This window comes from Tyto alba, unplaced genomic scaffold, assembly GCF_018691265.1.
Source record: "Tyto alba isolate M040663 unplaced genomic scaffold, T.alba_DEE_v4.0 Super-Scaffold_1, whole genome shotgun sequence".
NCBI lineage: Eukaryota > Metazoa > Chordata > Aves > Strigiformes > Tytonidae > Tyto > Tyto alba.
The window spans coordinates 36,621,977-36,647,347 of NW_024881261.1; the positions used below are offsets into that span (position 1 = coordinate 36,621,977).

The 25,371-nt window shown below is 40.4% G+C and overlaps 1 protein-coding gene across 5 annotated transcripts in view; it reads left to right on the forward strand.

The window, feature by feature from the left end:
- The first annotated feature begins 9,606 nt into the window (after positions 1–9,606).
- Positions 9,607–25,371, forward strand: part of CCAR1 (cell division cycle and apoptosis regulator 1) — a 29,932-nt gene continuing 14,167 nt past the window's right edge. For 2 of the 5 annotated variants that reach the window (XM_032994552.2, XM_032994555.2), the window contains exons 1-12: positions 9,612–9,701; positions 10,703–10,821; positions 17,703–17,875; positions 18,476–18,520; positions 19,202–19,234; positions 20,211–20,404; positions 20,951–21,065; positions 21,149–21,341; positions 22,521–22,650; positions 22,971–23,132; positions 23,585–23,810; positions 25,097–25,210. In XM_032994552.2, coding sequence (XP_032850443.1) covers positions 10,749–10,821; positions 17,703–17,875; positions 18,476–18,520; positions 19,202–19,234; positions 20,211–20,404; positions 20,951–21,065; positions 21,149–21,341; positions 22,521–22,650; positions 22,971–23,132; positions 23,585–23,810; positions 25,097–25,210 — 1,458 coding nt within the window. In that variant the 5' untranslated portion in view covers positions 9,612–9,701; positions 10,703–10,748. Of the gene's footprint in view, positions 9,702–10,702; positions 10,822–17,702; positions 17,876–18,475; positions 18,521–19,201; positions 19,235–20,210; positions 20,405–20,950; positions 21,066–21,148; positions 21,342–22,520; positions 22,651–22,970; positions 23,133–23,584; positions 23,811–25,096; positions 25,211–25,371 lie in introns of all 5 variants that reach the window. The other 3 variants (XM_032994553.2, XM_042797546.1, XM_032994554.2) reach the window with 3 other exon arrangements.

Below are 25,371 nucleotides of genomic sequence, written 5' to 3' on the forward strand. Positions count from 1 at the left end.
AGATACACAGTGTCTCTTTTCTACTAGCCCTATCTGGCAGAGCAAGGTTGTAGGAATCAATTACTGTGGCTTTTAATTTCAATTCAGTGGAAACAGTCCAGGTTTTATTTGCTTCAAATCAGAGGGTATGTTTGTTTTTTTCTCAAGATAAAACAGACCTCAGCACCAGTCTGCTTTACTATGTGACATTTTACTGCAGTACAACAATACCAGACAGATTTCCTGTTGTTTAAATCTGAAGAAAATGAGGAATACAACTCTGTTCATATTTGCTTCTTTTCCTTCTCCAGTAAGTGCAGTAGCAAAAGCTGCTATTATGATAATCTTCCAGATAACTGGAGTGTCCTAGAGGGCAGAGAAGAATGCAGCTATCCTCAGGCTTCAATAATTCCCTAGAAATACACACATTATGTGACATGGTGCATCTGGTTCCCGGGAGCTCAATGCACTAATCCAGCAGGAAGGCCTTTGCCCTCCTATGTAACTTGCTGCTCTTAGAGGATAATCATTACTGGGTTTTTATAACAACACCTCCCAGCTTGCCCCAGGCCTTCTCTAAACTGTATTATCAAATCTTTCAACAGAGCTACGCGTTCCATGATTTGATATTAGAGTCTGTAACCTATAGTACAGGTGTCTAAGAAAGCATGAGGATTTTGAATGGCACTTAAAGACTTGGGAGCAGACTCAAGAACATCATTATTGAGGGAGAGACATTGATGAGAAACATTTTCCAGTTCCCTTTCAGGTACTGCCAGCCAACTGCATATTGCCTCCCCCAGCACTCCCACTGCTAGTGCGTTCCCAATCAGAGCATATTACATACAGAGATTTCAAAATACGGCTTCACCCGTGGCTTGTGGGAACAAACTAAACCAAATTTACCTGCCCTGGCATCCCTGAAAGGTTGCCAAACATGAGCTGATCTTGTAGAGCTCAACACCTGGAGGTGGCTTCAGTGCTTTCTCAAATCTTGGATTTCTTATAAAAATTATACAAGTAGTAAACTGTTGATGTAGTAGAGTTGTTTGCTTTCAGATTATTAAGATGTTATAGCCTTAAATTACAATACATATTAAAATGATACTGTTAACAACAGTTTAAACTACAAGATAAACTTTTTTGCTACTGTTACAATTACATGTTTCTGCGGTACTCTAATACCCGATGAAGACCATAAAATGGCAGGGTTTAATGTTAATGCTGATTACTGTTGTTAAATATTACTATATAGTATTAGTTTACAGCTTCAAAAGGGGCATTCATCAAAATATTGGACTTTCTGTGAAATCTCTACATCAGAACAAGCATCATATTCAAATGTAATTTAAACGCAAGCAAGACAGCGCTTCAGTTAGTCGTGTTTTGGTTCAAGAAATGGCCTAGATAGTCTAAAATAAAATAATTACCACCAATACCCATCTGTGTTTTTAATCTAAGACACACTGGAAAAATATTTAAAATGTGAAAGTGTAAACCCAGCTATTTCAATAACACGCAATTCCTACGATGGGCCTCTTAATTCCTTGTTCAGTCTGCTTATTTCTGGATACTCTTGCTTTTATGATATACACCAGTTATACAAAATTCTTAGAAGCTGAATTCTTGAACATATCAATGTCTTTTTACACAAAGCCAAAAATTACTTAAAATCCCTGCTGTGTGATGTGTACGTCTCCATTCATTCTGAACACATCTGGGTAACAATTTGCTGTTTGATCCTGAAGTAGTCCTGAGTTGCTGCTGGAGGTGTCATGACTTAGCCTTATTTTAAAGCTCAGAACAGTAAAACTTTTGCCTCCTGTGGTTTCCTGTGACCACTCTGTTTTACACGCAGACTTCTGGGTCTGCATGGTGATGACTGACTCCCTTCACTTGAGGAATCCTTCAGGGAAATGAAATACTAATCCTGTGCTTCATCAAGCAAACACTTCTACGATAAACCCTAATTCACTTCCACAATAGCAGAAAGCCTGTAAGGATTCATCTGGGTTAAAACTGCTACAAATTTAAAGGGTGAGATCTGTTGGGCCATTGCAAATTATCCTGTTCTATGAGGGTAAGAAGCTGTAAGTGGCTCAGGTGTGCCACCGCTTAACAACCCTCCTTAGGCTGTAGCTCTTGTGAGATCTCACTAATTATGTAGTAAAAAAAAAAAAAATATTACTGCAGAGTGCTCACCAGTCAAACTTTTCAAGTGCTAGAGGATCTGGATCACCTCAAAGAGTACAGGCAAGTATTCCCTTCATATGTCATTTCTATAGCATCTGATCAGATATTAAGACTTCCAGGCTTTCTCCTTTGCCTTCTCACACTGAAAGAGGCATTACTCAGGGCTGTTACTGCACACACAAGTTCTCAAGATGTTCCCTGCTCTTCCTGTATCAATCTCCTGCTTTTCAAGCAATGGAGCTAAAATTATAAAGGCGGTCAGGACTCTTCTTCCGATCCCTCTTCTTCATTGCCTGTCTACAGAACTGCATTAACTCTGTCTTTTGGTTAGCCCAAGATTATAAGGAGACAGATGAGAAATCCTTTCTCGTATACACAGTCAAATCTGATATGCCTAGAAAAACAGGGCCTTCCTAAAGGTACGGAGGACTTTCCTAAAGCCCTTGAGTGCAAGTCAGCTTGGTCAAGAAGAAAAGAATCCTTAAAGCCTATGCCCTTATGCAGCATGAATTCAACATGAATCATGGCTCTTTATCTTCCATGAATCAGGAGGAATGATCCAAATGCTACAGCTCTCTCTAGACAGGAAGCCTCACGTTAAACTAACGTTCATAATAGTATTTTCTCCTTCTACCAACATGAGGCAAGAGCTATCTTGTACTCCTCTAAGAACTGTAAGACTCACGAAAGTACTTCTGATTCAAGTCAAATGTTAAATGGTTAGGCAAAACCAAAAGTCATAAAATTTGAAACGAAATCTGTCTGATTTTAGTTCAGAACTTACTGTACTCTTAAAAGATAGTTATATTTTCCAGAAGATTTCCTCCTTTTGCAAGAAATGCATTTCTCTAAAATTTCACAGTAACTATGATCATCCAAAACTATTTCCAAAACGGTTTCCTTCTAATACTTCTTTTCAATCAGAAAAATGTTGGGTTTTTTATTTTTATTTTGAAGTATCAAATGGGAGTATTCAGAAGGAAAAATGTATTTTATACTTGGCTAGGAAAAGATGTTTAGTTGTTTATATAAAATTACTGTGCCCAAGCATTGGTTCAACTGAATTAAAGCCAAGCTTTCATGGGATTGGCAGAAGAATAGCTGTAAACAACACAGACCCTGCAGGCCTCTGCATAGGGATCTGAGTACAGAACTGAAATAAAAACGCTTTTAGTAATTACCTCACTGGTGGTGAGCTGCCCCATTAACAGGGCACCAAAACGGTATTAGGTTACATTTCAACTTGGCACCATTGACAATCTGTTCACTCTTCTGTTTACCTCAGAATATTCTCTAATTTATTAGCAGAAACATGGTAAGAGTTTCTTTTTCTTGCTTTTACAGAAATATGTCTCTTTCTTGAACCTAGTCTGTGTTTTTTAGCTGAAGATTTTTATGTATCACTTCAGCTTTTTTTTTTTTTTATATATAACCACAGAGGCTGTGGGAGGTTTTATGCCGTAACTGCAGCCAACAACTACAGTTCAGGTAACAGCAAGACTACATTTCATAACATGCATGTCTTCTGTACTGCCACTACCGCTGCCTGCACTAAAGCAGTTCTGTAGGAAAATGCCTTCACCACTTCCATCTAAAAAGCCCTCTCCATTCCAGTCCAGCTGTCACCGTGGGCAGCACCATCCGGTTACCAGACTAATTTTTCTACGTATTTTCTACCTAATTTCATATCCTTTTCTAAAAATGCTGTTTCTCGAAATATTTTTTTGTTGTTGTTCCTAAATCACCTTGGACATGACTACATTAGGATGGGAGTTGCTTCAGTTCTCTGTCAGCACTCTTCAGAACTAAGCCAGCCTTGTTATATATCCTTCATTGTATTCCCCTTATCCATCACAGTGACAATTACAAACCTTTTCTGAAATATATTGGGATACTATCTATATAAATTATATCATACACAATGCAGCTGTGGAGTACTGAGAAGTTTGTGCTATCTTTTAAGACAGTCTGCAAACCTCTAAAAGACTGTTAAAGCTTATCTGAGAGTTAATTCTTGGTATTTCCAATGGCGTTCACTGGGGTTCCTCAGTGAAAATACACCTTAGTGTCCCTGCGCTACCATCCCTCAGCACCAGTAGTGCCAGATATTCAACTAAGGTTAAGTTACAGCTATAAACACCTACCAGCCTTAATAAGGAGGGTTTTTTTCTGTGCCCAGGAAAGATACTCATTCTGTGTACCTTCTAAATTCAGTGTAAATAAACATTGTACCACTTACTGAGATCACAGAGGGATTAAATGCTGTACTTAATCTGTATAAACTGCAGGAAAATGCAGAAATCCTTATTCTCGAGTGAGAGATGTGAGTGGCATTACTATGAGAGATAGTACAATGAGCTGTATCAAGACCAATCCCCTAAAAATTTCACTGGGTCAAACCTCTGCATGTAATACCAGTGCAGACAGTTGTGCGATGCACCATAAAATATTGTAGGATTCAGCCCTTTAGGACATAGGGTCAAACTTGAATTTAGGAAAGACCAATCTCTTGTCAAATAGATGTATCCTTAATTTAAATTTAAGGAAAGAGTTACAAGTGCATCCAGTCTCACAAACATATATGACAGACTAGAGACATGACAGAAATTCAGTATTTAGGGGGTGCCCCGACTGCCCTTTTTCTGTACTGTAAGACTGTAATTTTTTAACTCGGGATGGGGAATGTTCTGATTAAAACCTACAAACAACCTGCTCAGAAAAAGTCCTGACATAAAACTTCCAGAAACAGGACCTTTATCAGACTAGGGTTTCCAACTACTTTTGCAACATCAGTAAATGCTCACAACTTTTACCAAGAGATATGATTCTCTTTGCTGAGCTCCCTGAAAGCGTGATCCTTAAGTCATTTCACTGAATCACCACCAATTCCCTTAGCAAACTTTACTAATTAAATATATTGTGATGTTCACAGATCCCAGAGCACCCCAGGCTGGAAGGGACCTCAGAAGACAATCTGTTTTAACCTTTTGTGGAAAAGGGAGTCTAGATGAGATTATCTAGCACCCTGTCCAGCTGCATCCAGTGATGGGGACTCCACCACATCTCTGGGGAGATTCCTCCAGTGATTTGATGGTTCTCACTGCAAAAAATTTCTTTCTTACATGAAGGTGAAAAATTTTCCCGGTGCTCCTGGTGTGTATTCAAAATAATTTTATGCTAGAGCATTTATACTAATTCAAACTTTGTCAGAATTCCATTCTCAACCCCTTTAATTTTGTCCCAATATAGTAATTAGACCATAAAAGCCTTTCCTTCTTCACCCTGTGACTCTTAAAAACAAACAAACAAATAAATAAATGCTATTTGCAGTCTGCTAAGCCTGATCAGGTTGATTTAACTTTCTGACATCCCTCCTATGTTCCTGAGGAGTCTGGCCAGTTCAGAAACACTTTTGTCAAATACTTTGTATAGCAGTATGTAATAAACTCACAGTACTGAATGTGTTATGTGTTTGGAAAAGTATAAAGCTTCAGTACACATGACTACAGTCATAAAGACTACAACAGAAATTTTTGTGCAAGAAGAAAACTATGATAATTTGCTTAGAAAGTTACATGTTGCACTTGGCTCCTACAACCTAAGTGTCAAAAAAGCCATTAACTGAAACTGTCAGGTATTCCTGGATATCTAGAAAGGTGTTTGAATCTCAGAATGATCTTTTCTGACCCTCTGAAGAGAATACATAAATAAACCCATCAACAGCTACAGAGAGCAGGTTCCAGTAGTAACATGTATAGAACTGAAAGTTAATTCAGGAATTGAGCAGGATGCATGGAAACGTATTTCCAACAAGACTATGAGAAAACCATAAAGTAATGAGCTTTCATCATTAAAAATGAGTGAAATAACCATCTTCCTGTAATTGGCAAAGGTCTTACATTTAGCAGGACAGATGCAATATGACCAGTTACTGATCATTATTAGTTTTCTCTCCAGTAGCTTCATGTTTGGTATGAAACACGAACTTCTGTGTCTTCTCAGTCATACAGATTGTCAAAACAATGTTTATTAGAAGATTATAATTTGTCATCCAATGAATTCCCCTAAATACATAGTATGAATACAGTTAAATCTGTTTCGGGTTTTCTTCAGCCAAAAATAAGCCCCTTTCACATTTTCTTCTACATTTTTCTTTCACAGCATGCACCTAAGATATCTCAAACTAGTTTTGTTCTACCTGATGCAGGAAATATCACAGCAGCTCTGTTGCTGCTGTACAGTGACAAGTGTTTTGCTTACTTTTTTTTTATAAAGGACACTATATAACATGTGTTCAGCCATAACGTATCGATTATGGTGTTGAACTCCCTATATAATGTCAGTAATGTACAGTGATTTATTAAAGAGTAATAGTGAAGCAATCAGTGCTAGTGTAGGTAATAGGGGACCTTGTCTCTGAAGCATACAGTTCTTATCGTTTCCTTACAACCAACCTTACCCATGTTCTCATTTTCAAAAGGACAAGCATTTTAACAGTTTCTTGTTTCACACTATTTCAAAAATAGGACATCTACTTTTCCAAGGCTGTAAAGTAGAACTTAAAGGCATTTCTAAGGGCAATGACAAGTATCATTTGCAGCTGATACTCAGTCATTCCTTTTAGATTGCAAAACCCCTGAAGCACACACTTTCATTTTGTAGCAAGTTTATGATACAATCACTGTTGTGAGACACCTTGGGGCACTTTGAAGACAGTAAAGATTTATTTAATGACAAATGTGATTATTCTTCTGCTTCTTCAACATCTCAGGGATCTGAAGTTGGAGTAATTAGCCTCACTGAGGGCGAATGTGTTTGTGTATCTGAAATTAATTAGAGGTTATTTTTCCTTTCTCAGCTGAGATACTGCATCAAACAACAAATACAATGTGGCAAATCTTGATACATACCAACATCAGTGCAGGTACAAAATTTATACTATGTGCAGAAACAGCACAATTTCATATTTCTTGAGCTAATGTAGAAACTCCTGTCAGAGCAAGCCATATGCTCGCTGTTTGAACACCCAGTGTGCTCATTAGAAACCTGTGATATCCACTTCTTAGTCCATGCTCCACCTACACCCAGTATCAAGATCAGCATGCTTCTACTTGCTACTTCAGTGTTTATACTTTTTCATGTAGTAGCTATTGCTTCTACAGTGCTGAATCAGTAGTGCTGGGTGCTGTTGTGGAAGTAGAAAACCTATTTATTTCTAGGATTGTGTTGTGGCATACGAAGAGGTGTTGTTTCTGAGAACTCATTTAGTCATGGCTCCTTAAAAAAACAAACCAGAAGGCTGTTAGTTTTAAACCTTTTTAAAAAAATATATTTCATCAAGTACCAAACGAAACTTTGTTCAAAGGGGATACACGTGTTTTCATTCCAGAAAAACTCTGGTTAGTAAAGAGCATGTACACAACTGTGGAAGGTGCCATAGATCAACTTCATGGCTTTCCTGATCAAAGGTAGGCAGCGGAGTACTAAAGGCCAGAGATCCAAAGTATTAACTGTGAGATTTTACTACTGTGTAGCATTTGCGGATACCAACATTCTTTTCTTTGCACTCTTCCATTCATCTTTGTTAAATGTCTTGATTGTACCAAAATACATCTGACATTCTTTGATTATAAGCTCTAAAAATTATTTCTCTCCACAATATCCCCAGCTTGTTCTTAATTCCTGTAACCACTGAGAAGGCTAGAAGCAGCATATAGTTTATGTTTTCTGCCTTCTAATTTCTATCTTTTTCTCAATATACCCAATTATTTTAAGGTAACGTGTAGAAATGTCTTATCTTTCAGACTTCTGCCCCTTCATCAATTTTGGATTAAATTGTCCAATGTACTTAAAAGATACTTAGGGCACCCTGAGTTATTTTAAGAAACAAGACTAGAAGTACTCACATTTTTTCATCATGATTTCCATTGCAACTGTTGTTCATCACAACAGCATGGTTTATCTTGAAAAGAGGATAGAAAGACCTAAAGAATTCAGAAGTAGGCATTAGCATACTATAAATGGCAGTGGCAACATTTGCCAGGTAATGGTAGCAATGTGTATGTGGAAAGGAGAAAGTACATGAAGTAATGTTCTACTTGAGGTACAGAAAATCAGGCTTGTGGTTCCTTACGAGTTTCTAAGGCTTTGTTTGAGAGCATCACTAAGAATTATGCATGCTCTGATAAGAAGGTCCTGGGCCAAATAACTGAAGATTAGAGCTACTTCATAAAATTCTGACATTCGCTGACAATTATTTTATCCTTTAATACAATTTTACCACTGACCTCTTTCTTTATGGTGTGGAAAAGACTCCTGTTACCTTTTTAGCCCCTAATCTTATTTCCAGGTTAAAGAGTACAGATTCTGCTTTAACCAACTGACTCAGATCAAATTATACCAGGAAAATACATCAGTCAGGTTTATACTGTGTAGATTTAGAAATTAACTATACTCATCCATGTAAAATATCCAAACCCTCACGTAATTTGCAATATACTTTAAAGGGCTAAGGTAGATCTGTCTTTGTGTATTATTGAGTATCAACTGCTAACAAAAATTTACCTTCACTCAGTGGCCTCCTGCTTCTTTCCCTAGTTGCCCTCCTACAACATAATCCAGCCCGCTGCTAGTTTAATGTTGTTGCCTCTCAAGATTTTATTCCGTCACTTTAGTAACAAATAGAACACTGCGACATCCCATTTTCATTTACAAAGTGTGTCTTGTTGACTCTCAAATGTTAAATAATATCCTAAGTGCGTATTTCACCTCAAAGCAAACTTGTGTTAAAAACTTATTTAAGGGCTGGAAGGCTCTTTATAACATCATCAAAACAGGGAGGAGAAATTACTGCTGCTCATGAACTACTGAACTACTTACTGCAACGATTCCTGGCGGCAATTTCTGTTTCAAAGGATCGTAAGTGCTTTGATGAGTCCCTCTGGTGATTCTGCTCTCCCTTCACCTCAGATGATCCCGGTACACCCCCCCTTCCCCCCTCCACGTAAACAGCCTGAAAGCTTGTGCGCATAAAATCAGCGCTCAGGGTGTTCAGGGGCTCATGCGTGGCTTTGCTTCAGGATGAGGGCTGCCTATTTCCTACAGCAACGAGGTACGCGTGAGGTGACACGCGAGGTGCCTGCCATCCGCCCAGGCTGACGCCTGCTACGAATTCGCTCGTGGGGCTGGAAGGAAGGAAGCCGAGCAGCTCGCCGCCGCCGGCCAGAGAGAACCGCAGCAGAGCCCAGCCGCAAGATGGCGGCCCCGCCCCACGCCCGCCCGCGCCAAGATGGCGCCGGGGCCCCTCCCGTCGCCTAACGGCCTCCCCGCGCGCCCGGCCCCGCCCCCGCCCCCTGCGCCTGCGCCGCTCCGCGCCCCGCCGGCGGCGTAAGCGGTCGTTGTACCCGGGACGTCAGCAGCGTGCGCCGCCGCCGCCGGCCGCGGGGGTGCGCGCGCCTGCGCAGCGGGGGCGCGCTGGGTGCGGGAGGCGCGGAGGCGGCCGGCGATGGCTCCGGCCAGGCGCCGATCAGGTACCGGCGGCGGCTTCCCCGCAGCAAACCCTCGGTGGTGCCTTTACTGGGGGGAGGGGAGGGAACGCTCAGGCCCGCGTTGTTGGCCGGGGGCGGCGGGAGGAGGAGGAGGAGGAGGAGGAGGAGGAGGAGGAGGAGGAGGAGGAGGAAGGGGCGGGCGGCGGCGGCCTCGCCGCGGCGGGGGGTGGGGAGGCGCCTGCTTCCCGCCCGCCGGGCCGGGAGGAAGGGGCCGCCCCCTCCATCTCCTTTTCCTTTCTCCCGTGGTGTGTTTTCCGCTCGCCGGCGGCGGGGCCCGGTTACGCGCGGCGGGTATTGGAGGCTGCGCGCGCCAAAAAAAAAAAAAAAAAAAAAAAAAAAAAAAGGGAGGGGGGCGGGGGGGGGAAGGAGGGTTAGCGGTGCTGAGGTGGGTTAAAGTAATTTAAAAAAAAAAAAAAAAATGGTTGCGGGGAAGGAGCGGGCGGTTCTTGCGGCGGGTGCGGGCGCAGGGAAGGAGGGAGGCGGCGGGGCCGGAGTTTCGCGTGGGGAACGTGCCCGTGTGCGGGGAGGGGGAAACCGAACCGCGGCGGAGAGCGCTCCGCCTGCCTCTGCCGGCAGCGCTTCGAGCGGCGGCGGGGCAGCTGCCCCACCGAAGGAAAAAAAAAAAAAAAACAAAACCAACCAAAAAAAAAAAAAAAAAGAAAAGAAAAAAAAATATCCGTCGTTCCGCAGAGTCACCTTTCCCGTAGTCTTCGTTTGGAAACTTGAATAAATTTTTTTGCGTTCAGACAGCGATAGTCCCATTGTTAAGACGGGGAGGGTGGAGATCGTGCCTTAGGAAAATAATAGCTTGTCTTGTAACTTTTTGTGTTTCCCGCTTTTGGTGCGTGTTGCCCACCAGGTTTAGGGGTGTAAAGACAATATTTCAACACTTTTTTTTTTTTTTTTTTTTTTTCTCCGACCCAGAAATAAAATAGCCTGACGGTATATATTTCAAAGATTGTAGCTGCGCTTTATTTTAATAGATTGCAGTTATAGAAGATAGACACCCAGGAGATTTTGCCTTTCGCCATGGCTCAGTTTGGAGGACAGAAGAATCCCCCTTGGGCTACTCAGTTTACAGCCACTGCAGTATCTCAGCCAGGTCAGTTTACGTATCACTTAATGTTTGAACCCTGACATCTAGTAGATTTGGAGATTCTGTAGTTGCGTATGCAGTTAAGAGTGGCACCACGCTAATTAACTTATTTAAATTCTATTCAAACGGTTTGAGTTGGGAGTTTTTCACACAATAGAGACATTAAAGAACATTGCCTAATACTAGCTCTTGGGTTTTGTTTGTTGTTTTTTTTTTTTGTGAAGGGTGATAAGTAAAATCCCAGGTGAATTCTTATCGATCCTCTTGGTCAGTAAACAACATATTAAGTTACTCATATCCAGAGATGTGTAAATCGAATTACCTTTCATCAAATTGAGTTGCGCTAGATTAAATAATAACAGTACTAATAAGACATAACAGATTTATTTTTTTGAAGTGCTGCCTGAGTTTCATTTCCACGGCAGCCTAAATCAGCATTTACAAAGTATTTTGCCCTTAATAAGTTGGACATATTTCACATAGTGAAGAGATCTCTGAAACTTGTTACTTGGGTGCAGAAGGGGATATATTTTATTTTTTTGTAATGCCAAGTTAGAACTCAGATTCCTATAACCAAAAGTATCACTCTGGTAATGATAGAGGGTTTCCTTTGATTTAGCTAAGAAGCCTTATTTAATCACAGGCGGGTGTATTTAGAAACCTAGCTGGCTAGATTTTCATGTTTCATGTTGGTTTATATCATAAAAGGTTTTGAGGCAAGAATGTGAAGGTTGCTGTGTGGTGAATCTTGGTGCTTCCGTTTCCAGTTCTGGTCTGCCCTTTTTTCTTCTTGAATACAAAGTGTTTCCTAAATATTGTCATTTCATTGTCTGATGTGAAAAGGCTTCAACAAAGCTGTGGTACTTTGAGGATTCAGGATGTGAAAATGTGAGCGCAGGCAGTAACCTTGTTGAAGAGATGTCTTTCTAATGAGTTGTGTGGTTTTTGCAGTTGTCCTTTGCATCTTGCTCTAGTTTGATATCAAGTCAAATGACATAGCTTCTTTGTCAGTGGTTTTATGTCTGGGAGCTTAGCAAAAGTTGGGAATGATTGCCATTCCTTGGAGGTGCACGGCCGGGGCGGGGGGAGGGGGGGGGGTGGGAAGAACAAACCTTTCTTCTGACTCATTTTTTCTTTCCTCAAATGACTCCTCCATCTGCAGTTTTTCCTTTGGGCACTGGTCCAAAATGAGTGCGTACAGTCAGGGAACTGCTGCCCCCCGCCCCATGTGTTCCACAGTACTCTGTCCCAATGTGCCTTTTCCTTTTCCTCCTTGCCCATTCAGTCCCACTCTCTACCTAAACTGTTGCTGTACCTCACTAGCTGCCTACAAGCAGTTTTGCACTCTTTCTCTGAATAGCTGACACTTCCCTTATCCAAATAGCACTACTGTCCTGGGAGAAATTGCTTGGCAGCTCTAAAGGGTCAGGATGGGGGGACATGGGAGACACAGGATTTGCTTTTGGTTCTTGTATCTGACTGGGTGATACCTCGGAGGGATCAAAGGATGGAAGCATCTGGGCTGGACTATTCTTGAAACATTGGCTGATGTGACAGCTAGTGCATCAAAAACAGGGGTGGAAGACTGAGGGGCCAGCTCTATGTCCTGTTTCAGAGTGAAAGCTGCATAAAACCTGTTGCAGGAAGGAGCTGGCGGCCATCTTAGACCTCACCGAGTCAGGACCAGAAGGGGGCCCTGGAGAAGAGGTGGATGGAGCAAGGGCACTAGAAGCACACACCAACTTCTTAGCCATTTTCTTATTCCTATGACTCTGTCTTTGGTTAGCCTACTTCTGAGCCTCCTTAAATTAAACGGAGTGCAAAATTTAATTGGGATAAGACTGGTCAGCATCAGTTGCTGTGAGAGATTTTTCACCTGTTTAATGGGGACAGTAGCTCAAGGGATTTTGGGCTGTTCATCTGATGCAGAAACACCCGACTCAAACATGAGAGCTGTTAGACTAACATTTGGTTGCACTTTTGCCTTCTTCCTGTGCTAGTTCCACATTCCTTTGTGTTCCCAATGTCCCTCTTCACACTGTTGTATCTTCTTTCCAGTATCACTTGAAGACTTTTAGCTCCTTACACCCTTCTGTGCAATATTCTTTGCTTATTCCTGCTGCAATATACAATCACCGTGTCTGCGTCCTTTCTTCCCTGTCTGTACTACTGAATCCAGTCCCCAGGATTCTAATGCCCGGCTCCTGTTTTAGTACCCAAGTACATGCTTATTCTTCTGCTTTTTTTTACTGGCATTTCTGATTTATAATGATTTATAATACAGAGCACAGGAAATTTATTTTGCAAAGTCTGCAGTGCTCTTTGTCACTGCTGAGAGCTGAAGAACAGTGTTTACCGTTGAACTGCAGCTGAGTAGTCACCTTTCATGCACCTTTCTACGTGAAACTGTGACTGTCCAGCTAGCTTGCTTGCCTGGTGGAGAGATGCTGTCAGTGCTCAGGCATGCTGACTAGCATGTACTACTTCTCACCTGTGGCTGCACTCAGGAAGTTGTGCAGATTGGCTTAGAATCTCAGTATTCACAATCTGATTTTTAAAAACTACATTTACCAAATTCTTATATATTTTCAGAGAATTGGCCAAAGGTATCGCATACATTTATGCATGCCAGCTGTTTTAATCCAAGTGTTGGGTTCCTTCTCCAAAGCATCAAGGTCCTTGGGTATGGGGGAAAGCAATCTTGATTTTTTTTTTTAATAAGAGAAGAAACATGATACATAGCTTTTTCCTAAGCTGTTGTCCAAAGTGGTGAGTAATGTTGTTACAAACCCAGTTTGATAACTGCAAAAGGTAATTTCAGGGTTGGTTTTGAGTGTTGGTTTGTTTTTTTTTTTTTTTTTATATTGCTGACTTGGATGCTGTCTTGGCCATCCCTGGTGAAGAAGAAACTATATTTGTTAAGGCATTTCATTACTGAGGTGTGAAACTCCAAGGTAGTTGTGGAGTGACATGCTGTGTAATGAAGGGTTCCTGGGATCCCTTTAGGATAGCTTACCAATTACTCTCTGTGTCTGTGGTATTAGAAGAGAGATGGTAATTTCAGGTGCCAGGGAAGATCTGTGTGTGAAGAGAGACTCCTACTTGTAACACGGCGAAATTGTTTTTGCTACTCCTTGTCTCATGGTTTTGTGCATCGCATGACTAAAACCAGAATAAAGTCCCTGTGGTGCTGGTTAAGCATTGTTAAAGCATAAGTTAAATCATACCTACTGCAGAAAATTAAAGTTTAAAAATTTCAAAATTATAAAATTCCTGGATAGCACAGATTGCTTTCTGTAAGTACTTGTTACACTTTTAACTTGCATAATGATGGGCAAGTTCCTGAAACGCCTGCAAAGGAGAATCCCCTCTATTCTCCAAGCTATTAATTTTTTGACATGTCTTTGATTTGCATCGCAGTGCTTGGCATATGCTGTTTTCAGGGTTGTGATTTGTGGTTGCACGGTGAAGCCTGTTTTGCAGAACTGTAGTCAAGGGGAAGTCCTAGCTATGCTGCTTTCTGGCTGCTTGGTGTTGTTGTCTTTGCTGTATCGAGACTTCATTGCATTAGAGTGAAGAACAGGGCACCTGTTGAAAGCAAAAGTGCCTGAAGCTCAGTATCTTATTGCTGGTGGCCCTTATGAGGTGGCTGAAGAAAAGTGTAAGAATAGGACAAGCATGTAGTGGATCAGAGCTGCTAAGAAATAGTAGCTGGTGCACCAGTTGCTGGCTTTGCTGTAAAGGGATGTCCTGTGATAAATACACTGAGCCTCGTTCCTATTGTGTGCCTGTTAAAAGGTATTTGGGGTTTTTTTGGTATAGGTTGTATGGTGTTTATATTGCAAGTGTGTTAAGCGTGAAGAAACTTCAAAACAGGAAGACCCAGACTCGCAGTTTCTGACAACTGTGAAAGGTGTCCAGAGCCCTGGATAGGGTACTCCTTTACTGTAATCTAATAAATCTAAATCACTTGTCAAGGAGGTGTATGTAACTACATTATTTGGGGATGTTTCCATAATCTTAAAGGGTCTCTGGAATTTAGAAGTGGCAAGAGGGACTGCTAAATACTGTCTTTGTGTTTGCCACAACAGAAATTTCTGTTACCTAGAAAGATGCTTGAGCTGCAGCTTAGGACTCCAGTTTCTATCCAAGCCCCTTCAGATGGATGTGCCATGCAGCATTTGGTGCGAATGCAGGTTGTTTAGATTGCATTTGAAGGAAGGCATCTACTTACTGAGATAATTACAATCCTAAGAAGCTGTTGTTTATCACTGCAGATGCTCCTTGCCAGTAGTATTAATATGGCAGTCAGATGTCAATTCCACACTTGGTCTGTGATTCATTTTCTATCTCTTGCTTTTCTGTGTGATTTTTCCTTTTACTTTTTTTTTTTTTTAACTAGTAATGCAAACAGAGTTGCCTATTTAATCGGAGCCTGTTTGACTGAGAGGAGTACATAGTTGAAAGGTAGTCAAATTAAACTCCTGGAATACTTTAGGGCAAATTGTTAGGAGCAAGATACAGCTTTGGAAAACTTGTTACTACAGGTGTTATACGTTGAGGTGATATCAGCAGTCTTTTGTCTTTGTTAGTAAGTTTGTCTGTGGTGTTGTAGATGACATGATATCCAGTTAATATTAAATGCTCATAAAGTGATGGTAGGGGTGGCAAAAAATACTTCTTCCCCCACCCCCCCAAACAGAGAAAATGGGTAAGAGTCTTAGGATGGGCTTGGAATTGTTTGAGACAATTATGGGTTATTCTGGGAGGGAAATTGTCATAGTGGAAACTGAAAAGCAGAGTAACTCCAAGATCTGGTTTTGTGACCTGGCATGTTAATATTTCTGTGGGTATCCTTGGTACAAAAAGTAGGAGAGAACTTGTGAAACTTGTTTGATGATGCTTCCTGACTCCATCCCCCTGTGTTGGAACAACATTAGAATAGAATGTTAGACTGAATGACGATCGCTAGTGTAGCCAAACAGATTCAAAGATAATAGCATGATGTGAATTTCTGTGCTAATAGGAATTTCTGCTCAGGATGTGTAAATAAGAGGAGAAAGATAAATGCGTTGGTTATTTGCCTTGAGCGAACCAGCAAAGTAATGCTGCCAAGAAAAGTGAAAGTTGTCCCAGGAAAAGCATCTTCATTAGTTTAAAAGGTCTGTTTGAGGTGTGTTACATGAGGCATTGGTTCCACATGAGAGTGTGCTTCCAGATGGTGAAAAATACTCATTCAAGTCGGAGCTGATGGACAAGCAAGAGGATCAAGAGAATGGAGGGCCTGTCGTGGGAGAAGCCTCAAAGTTGGCTTACTTGACATCTAAAGAAGCCTGAATGTTAGAATTTTCCAGGGAAAAAAATCATGTGATACTGGAAATACTGTCATTTTGCTGTGCTATGGAATGCTTGATTTCACTATTGAAATAGAATTACTTCCTGGAATACTGATGTGACAATATTTGATACAGACCATAGTGATGGTGATTATTTTCACCATTGCTTATCTATTTCTTCCATGTTTAATTTCAGAATTGTAAGATGTACAGTGCTATCCTCGTTTTCTGAAGATTGTACTCTGCTGGAAAGAACAGCATGGTAGAGAGGATTATCTTATTCGGGATCTGTTGGGGTTGGTTACAGAATTTTTGTGTATTACCTGGTGAAGATGGCCAACTACAAGCAATCTCTTACTGCACCCCCTGGGTCAGGAATGAAAGCTTCATTTTGTATCAGTAAGAATTGTGTGGAGCATAAACTCTGCAGGAAGAATACTGTAAATCTGTTCTTCATTTCATTGTGTCTCTTTAATGGCTTTGGAAGAGAAAGGAAAACCCTGTTCAACTTGCATGTTCTCCAGTTCTGAAGGTGGCTGGCTGACCTGTGTTTGCTGGCAATACGTTTCCCCGCTGAGTTTCTCTTTGGTTTTATTTAAGCATGTGGACTAGACCAATAGCTTGATGAAGTGACATTTGATCATGCAGCTGCAGATAACTTTTTTAAAAACTCCTGCCAGAGAGGGAGCAGGTTTCCAGATATGTTTGCAGCTCTTCACTCAGATTTGCATTGTGCGGAGCTCTTTGTCCCTGAAAGTTCTGTCCGTAGGGCTTAAACACACCTTGTTTGGGAGTATCGCATGCATAAGAGGCATAGCATGTGGATAGGTGCTCCTAATGATTTGCCTAATCTTTCTGTAGTGAATTAAAGTCTGATCGGACAATAAAATAAAATAAGCTTTCCTTCCAGGCAGCACAGACCCTTCCTAGTAAGAGCTGGAGAGAGCTTGACTTGGTCCCTTTATACGTGGGGACTGATTAAACTCCCTGTTGTTATAAGGCTGTTCCTTCTCTACCAGCCCCCACATCTACAAAATCCAGTTCACTCAGAGACAAAGACAGCACTGAGTGAAGCAAAGCCTTTTGCATTTTCAGGGGACGTGTTCCATAAGCCTCTGTTCCATAGCTGCTACTGCAGTAAAGATTTCTCTTGCCCTCGGATAGAATGAAATGTATTAATTAATTTACACAACAGAGTAACAGTCTTCACCTGGTTCATCCAAAATCTGGAATACATTCAAGAAATAATGTGTGTGTGTGTGAGTCGGGGGTGGGTGCAGATGGGGATGACTACTAGAGCTATAAAATCATGAGCAGCTTGAGAGAAGGAAATTAAGCGGTGCCCTGTCCCTCTGCTGCAGTGTACCATTTGTAAATGAGTTCAGAAGAGAAGCTGGTGAGGTGTGATCCTTTATCTTGAATTTTGGCATTGGATTTATCTACTTCATGAGTTTGACTCGAGTGAAGCATCACATAACTGCGTCTAGTGTGTCAGAAGCATCAGCTGTTGGAAGTTGCACTTAGTGCTTACTGTGTGTGTTCTCTTTTCAGCTGCTCTTGGTGTACAGCAGCCATCGCTGCTTGGAGCCTCTCCTACCATATACACCCAGCAGACGGCATTGGCAGCAGCAGGCCTAACTACACAAACACCAACCAACTATCAGCTCACTCAGACAGCTGCTTTACAGCAGCAAGCTGCAGCTGCAGCAGCTGCGTTACAGCAGGTAAAGAAAAAGGAGCATTTGTTGCTGACTGTGTGAACTTAAACGATATAAACCAGTGGCTTTGTAAAGCTTAAGTATCCAGGAGAAAAGCAGAATGGGAAATGATGAACATTGCAGTATAAACCTGTTTAAAAAAACAGTGGGATTGTAGGTCTACAGTTATCAATAGTTGTATTCACCTGTGGAGGTGGGAATTTTGGCTGCGGAGGTGCTGAATTGTAGCCATGGACAGCCTTTTGGGAAAAGGAGTTTTATTGCACTTAAACTGAAAATCTCAATTTCCAAGTATCTTCCATCACTATGTGTATCTTAATAGCGTTTTGCATGATTTTATACTGTGTCCTAGATACTCTATAAGTGTTAGGCTTAACAAAAAATTGCTGATCTTACCTAGAAAGAGTACATCAGAGTCCGCTCGAGAGGTTGAGAATATTTGTTATGAAAGTAATCTATGTTGATACTATTAGTTATGTTTTGTATTAGACTATTTAAATGTGAATAGTTTCTATCTAAAAGCTGCTTAGCAGATAACTTGTATTTGGTATAATTAGGGTAATAATATTTCCTGTTTACGAGATATTCTGCTTTTATCTGTTTCAGCAATACTCACAACCTCAGCAGACTCTCTATAGTGTACAGCAACAGGTTTGTCCGATTCTTACTGTGTACATCACAAATAATTTTAAAAATAATGTTGGTTGTGTGTCTTGTAGGATTTGTCTCCGAAATCATCCTCATGCGGGAAGTTGTTAAAGAAACTAAGTAATACTTTTTTGTAGTGAAAGAGAGCTTGAAGTTCATAAACTTGGAGAGACGTATCCAGAATGGAAACCTGCCTACCTTCATGCAAAAAGGAAATTTAAAAATACACACTATTCCATGTGTACCTGATTCCTGCTAAACTTTGCTCTAAACAGGGCCATGTATTTTAACTGCTGGAAAGATACTGTCCAAAAAAAGTTCCCTTTTACTTTTTTTTTTTTTTTAATGTTCTTTGAACTTAACAGGATTTTGAAAAAGAATAAAAGGACATGAAAATTACAGGCCTAAGGTTCTCCAGCTGCCAAAACTTTTTTTGGTATTGCTATTAACTTTCAGTTACAAAAACCCCAGCATTTCTGCTTACTGAATAAACCTGGATTATACAATCTTAAAATTAACCACATGAGCACAGCGTTATGCATATGCAGACTGCTGAAATGACCAAACCCCAAAGGACTATTAAGGGACTCATATTAAGCAAAAACTCTTACTTGTAAAGAGGAGGTGAAATTGTACAATTTCCTTAAGCATATAAAATTAATTTATAACTTTATTTATTTTAAGTTGCAGCAACCTCAGCAGACCCTTTTAACTCAGGTTAGTTTGGTTTTATTGTTTGGTCTTCATCCCCAAACACAGATAATGCAAGAGTGCCAATTTGTGACGTCTTGGGTAGTTTAATCTGTAAAATGAACTAGCGTGAATGGACATTTTATTGGTACAGGTTTATTTTAACCAGATGTTAAAATATGCTTAGCCTTGGTTTCTACAATTAATAGCAACCACGTTTCCTTAATCTTGAAAGGATTATGTGTGTTGATTACATTATAATTTTTTTTTGTTTGAACTTCAAGTGTTCAGTAGTTTTGCATTAAGAAACTGAGAAAATCTTTCTCTCCTTTGAGAAGGAGTTTAACTTTCTGTGTTAACAGTATTGCAGTATGCACATAGGTTTAAAAAGAATCTTGCTGAGCTTGACAGGTTTAAAACATGGAGCCATTTAACACATTGTAAGTTGCTCAAGTACCGTTTCCACTTAACCTTTCAAACATGCTTTAAAAAAAAGGTAAAAATATATTAATTAATTTTATTATCTTACTGTGTTCTGCTTTTGTAAAGAAGGCAAGCACATGAATTGTTGAGCTAGGGAAGGGTCCGTGTTAGCCTCAACCTTTACTGACTTTTAACAGTTGGGGATATAAATGGAGAATAATCTCTAAGCATGTATTCCTAGCAAAGTTAGGAACTTGTCTCTTCAGGCCCACGGTACAGGTTACCTGTAAACAATAATGCAGTCTTGTCTTTTTTTTTTTCCCTAGATAATGTGTGTATTTTGGGGAAGTTGACTTTTTTAAAAGGAAAGGATAAACAAAGCCAGTCTTCATTCAAAGTAGAAAAAAAGTCATCTTAAAAACCCCAAACAAACAAAAAACCTTCAACTTTCTGAAAATCTCTAATCAGAATCATTGCTTTAGAGACGTTTTAAGCTCCTGTCTACATGCGTAAAGGAACTGTTCCTTGTAGGTGTGTCAGCCGGTTATAAGATTTATAGTTTGCTTTATTTTGTTTACAGCCAGCTGTTGCACTACCTACCAGTCTTAGCCTGTCTACTCCTCAGCCGGCAGCCCAGATAACTGTTTCTTATCCAGCACCTCGGTCAAGTCAGCAGCAAACCCAGCCACAAAAACAGCGTGTCTTCACTGGGGTAGTTACTAAGCTACATGATACCTTTGGTTTTGTGGATGAAGATGTCTTTTTTCAACTTAGGTAAGATGTAAATACTTGTCTGCAGGTGTACTCTGTGATACACTCACTAAATAAAAGGTTTAGATTATTGCATTCTAATTCTGTGACTCTACTGATTGTGCCTGCAGTTAGTATGGTTTTTTCTGTCAGTGCTGAGAGTCAGGTGGTCAAAAAGTATTAAGACACTAGATCTGAGGTATTCTATGTGAATTTTTGAGGTTTTTTTAATGCAAAACTCAAAGCTGGGAGACTCAGAAGGTATTAAGCTCCTTATAATATGAAATTGTAGAATTTGTGGGTGATTAGATGCCTATAACTTGCTGTCTGTCTGTGTTAACGCAGTACTGTTTAGGGAACTTCTGCTTTTGGGCCAAAGACAGGAATTAAATTCCTGTGCGTACTCCAAACTGAAGCAGATATTACATTCACTGAATTTGAGGGTAGATGCTGTTTCTATAAGCTTTTTTTAGTGACCTTGGTCTGCTTTTTCCCAACTGGAAATGTAACTTGCAAATGTAAAACTAGCAAAATAAGACTCTCACAATACATTTTCTGTAATGTTTGCAGTGCTGTTAAAGGAAAGACGCCGCAGGTGGGTGACAGAGTTTTGGTAGAAGCTACTTACAATCCTAATATGCCATTCAAATGGAATGCACAAAGGATCCAGACACTTCCAAATCAGGTATATGGGGTTACCCAGTCTAACTTGTACTGACTGCTGCTGGTTTAAGCTGGCTCACAGCTTACTTTCTCTTCCGCTGTTAGAACCAGACGCAAGCTCAGCCCTTGCTGAAGACACCTCCGGCAGTTCTTCAGCCCATCGCCCAGCAGACGGCGTTCAGTGTCCAGGCACAGCCGCAGCCACAGTCCTTGTTACAGGCCCAGATATCGGCAGCTTCAATCACACCTTTGCTTCAGACACAGCCTCAGCCATTGCTGCAGCAGCCACAGCAGAAAGGTGCTCCTTCAGTGCGCAAAGCGTGGTGTGGTCCTTTTGGTGCTTTGTGTGTGACGGTTATTTTTTTCTTAGTCTTCAGAACTATTACTTCAGAGCTGAAGTAGTCGTTGAAATAATACGGAAAGGACCCTATAGAAATTTCAGTTTGAACATGTCTGCCTGCAGCTATATGCAAGGCACATTGCCTGCAATAGCTGGAGAATCACCTGGTTAGTGAAATCCCCGTGGTCTCCTGTTCATATTAAGATTTCATAATCGGAAGGCGCAAATTCAGCATGATTTTTATTCTGACGCTTTCACAGATGAGTTGGGGAGTTGAAAGCGTTGATGGCAGCGTAGTTCTTCAGCATCTTCTGGAGTGTGCAGCAGGCTCAGGCTTCACACAGTTGTGTTGTTGAACCTACTATTTCTATATTTCTGTAATTCCAGTTAGCCAAGTTGGCATTTGAGAGAAGAAACAGTGATGAACATGGCAAATCTGAAACAAAGGTTGTGGGGTCGCTTGAACTTTGAGTGGCTGAAGAATCAGTGATAGGATTGATAGTAAGATAAAATTAGGATTTGTCTTACCAACAGTAAAGGCAAGAGGAGAAGATCTTAAGCTAACACCAGAGCAGAACTGTTTTGCATAAATGCATATGGCAGTCTAATTAGTCGTAGTTGTTCATTGGCATTTAGTAATGTTTGCTCCATTTACAGTCAGTTGGTTAAATGTCTTGAGACAGCAAAAGTGTGTGCTGGGGGATTGATGCAGCAGTGTAATAAACTGATTTAGGGATAATTTTTCAGGAAGCTTATTGTTTTTGCCTATGAATATCCTCAAAAATCAGGTTTAGGTTTTCTTTAGTTCAGTAAGTAGGTAGTATATCTAGCTTAAAACAAATTACTTTTCCATGAAAAGGCTTAGCTATTTACAGTGATAGTTTGTATATGCTTAGATTAGCTTCCATTTTAAGAAGATGCTTTTAAACCACTTTCATTCACTAGAGTCTTAACTTGCATCAGTGAAGAAAAACATGGGTCTCTAGAGTTTCTTGGGGTGGGTGTTATTAGTAAATACATGACTCTAGAGTTAGTTTAGAGAATATACACAAATGAAACAAATGTAAAGCAGCAATGTTTATGAAGTATAGATAGTTGCCCCCTATTATGTATTGATCTCTTAAATTTTTGTTTCAGGTGGTTTGTTACAGCCTCCTGTTCGTCTAGTTTCACAGCCTCAACCAGCTCGAAGATTAGACCCACCGTCCAGATTTTCTGGGAGGAATGACAGAGGAGACCCTATGCCAAACCGGAAAGATGACAGGAGGTATGTTGTAAAAGACTTGGCTATAATCAAAGCAGTCTGTAAAGACCTGTCTTCAGAGCTGAGCTTTGTACTCGAGAGTGAGTTGGTGATGCACACAAGTGGCTTTACTGTTAGGTGCTAGTGAAGAGTTCTTGTCTATATGAAATGAGGGAATTGCATGATCAGTCTCTCTTCTAAAGAGACAGTGTACTGAAATAAACTATGAGGAACTTCTCTCCATTTAGTGAGTCATCTCTGGCAGGTCTAGCTTCTGTTGGGCTAGAAACCATTTTGTGTTACCAGCATGCAAACGTATTTGTATCTTGTATGCATTTTTTAAGTCGTGAAAGAGAACGAGAGAGACGTAGGTCCCGGGAAAGATCACCCCAGAGAAAACGCTCCAGAGAGAGATCCCCTAGACGAGAGAGGGAGAGGTCGCCTCGAAGACCACGACGTGTTGTTCCTCGTTACACGGTTCAGTTTTCCAAGTTTTCATTGGACTGGTATGTTCATAGTGCCAGATGTTTGCCTACATCTCACCTTAGTTGTGGGCACAGATTACTGTGCGCTCTGTCAACACGTGCGTGTGTAGTGAGTGTTAAATGATAATCTTAGCCATGACGTGTTTGATCTTCCTTTAAACTTAAGAGCCTTGTATGATAAACTTCTTCTAGGTTCTTTGTTGTTTTTGAATGTTATTGCAAAATACCTTTATAACCCTGTCCAGTAAATATTCCCTAATACACAGACCCCTTAATCGGAAGAGTGCTTAGTAGTTTACTGTTTGTAAACTTCAATCCATGATGCTCTAACTTAAATGTTTTACTCTAACATTTTTGTACACATAGTACTAAATATGCAATAGTTTTATTTCCAATTAATATACCTCTTAAGTGTATGCTTTATTAATGGTTCTTCTATTGCTGTATCTTTCAAATAATGTTGTTTATTTCAGCCGTAGCTGTGATATGATGGAGCTGAGGAGGCGCTACCAGAACTTGTATATCCCAAGCGATTTCTTTGATGCTCAGTTTACATGGGTGGATGCTTTTCCCATGTCTAGACCATTTCAGCTGGGAAACTACTGTAATTTCTACGTGATGCATAGAGAAGTAGATCCTATAGATAAAAACGCTGCTGTCCTTGATCCACCTGATGCTGATCATCTGTACAGTGCAAAGGTTTGTACAGGTTTCCAGTATTATGACTATTGATTAGAAAATTTTTTTTACCAGTAGGGTGAAAAAGTGAGTATAACTGAATTGAAAATACTCTACAGCGATTTGATCAAAAATACAGCATTTTAAACTTCTCAGTAAAGAGCTGGTATGTAGAGCTTGAAGAATTGTGACTGAAATTCAGCTGTCCTAAATCTTGTTTTTACTGAGGTCTCTTCCATTCTCGGCACCCAGTTGCACTGATCCGATTATAGGAAGGAAAGCCAGCTCCTGCACAACTTCTGAATGTATTTCTTAGGCAATCAGTTCTGAATAGTTAGTGGAGCCCCCCCGCTCTTTTTTTTTTGCCTCCTTCAGGGGTCCTTTCTTTGCAGTTTGTACTCTTCTGTTCAGTGATATTTTCTTTCTCTCTTCTTTCAGATTCAACTCAATATTTATTATTTTATTGAAATTATATTGAGCATATTGGGATAATCTGAATGTTAGAAAATGCTGCATCAAGGGCTGTAATGATGTGTAAAAGACCTCAGTGTCAAAATGTCTTCCTAAAATCTGTTCCATTTGAACGCTCTTTCATTAAAATAGGTCTGAGATTTCTAGGTCAATCTGTTTTAGAAGTATTTCCTGTTAAAGACAGGTTTAGAAGCAAAAGTGCCTTTAACCCCTGTATTTTTCAGAGAGACTTACTTGCCTTCTGTGTATAAAAACTTCGAAGCCTTGGCTCAAGTGTTGGACATAGGATTTTTTTCAGTCTGCTAATGCAGATCGAGAGCTCTCTTTCAGAAGGTTAAGCTTCAAAATACATTTAGTAACTGAGGAGTGGCATCCTGTTTGATAATCTTAACCTGTTTAGGATATAAAGCAACCTTGTTAGATTTGACTGTGCTGGCGGGATGCTATGAGGCTGCAGGTGAAAATGTTGGTCAGTTCTTTTGTGATTGTGACAAAATGGAAGGAGTCGGTTACTGAAACCAGAAAGGTACTCAGTGTGCTGCTTCTTGATACAGAGTATTTGGCATATAGCAACATGTGAAGCGTGTTGCTTTTACATGCTTTCGGTTTATTTTTTGTTAATAAGATCACACGTTGCATCCGTATGGGATGGAGGGAAATTAGTCCTTGGCACACATTTTAACACTCAGTTCTACAATTTTATTTTGCCTTTACTTGTTCTGATTTTTTGTGGCATTAAGGAAAAAGTACTGGTATGTATGTGTTTGCAAGTTGTGGTCATTGTTTACCAGTCATAGTGGGAGACCTTCACAAGACTGATCTGACTTACACAACAGGTGATGTTGATGGCTAGTCCTAGTATGGAAGATCTCTATCACAAGTCATGTGCTCTGGCTGAAGATCCCCAAGAACTTCGTGATGGATTTCAGCATCCTGCTAGACTTGTAAAGGTAAATATGTTTCCATGCCAGACAATTTTGGCAATAAAGGTTGGTTATAGAGCTTTAAAATATTTCTCAATAAGGGAGGAGTTTGCAGGCAGCTAAATGATGCCTTCATTTTTCTTCTGAAGGAGCCTAGTTTATATGTCAATTCTTTTTTCTGGTTTATA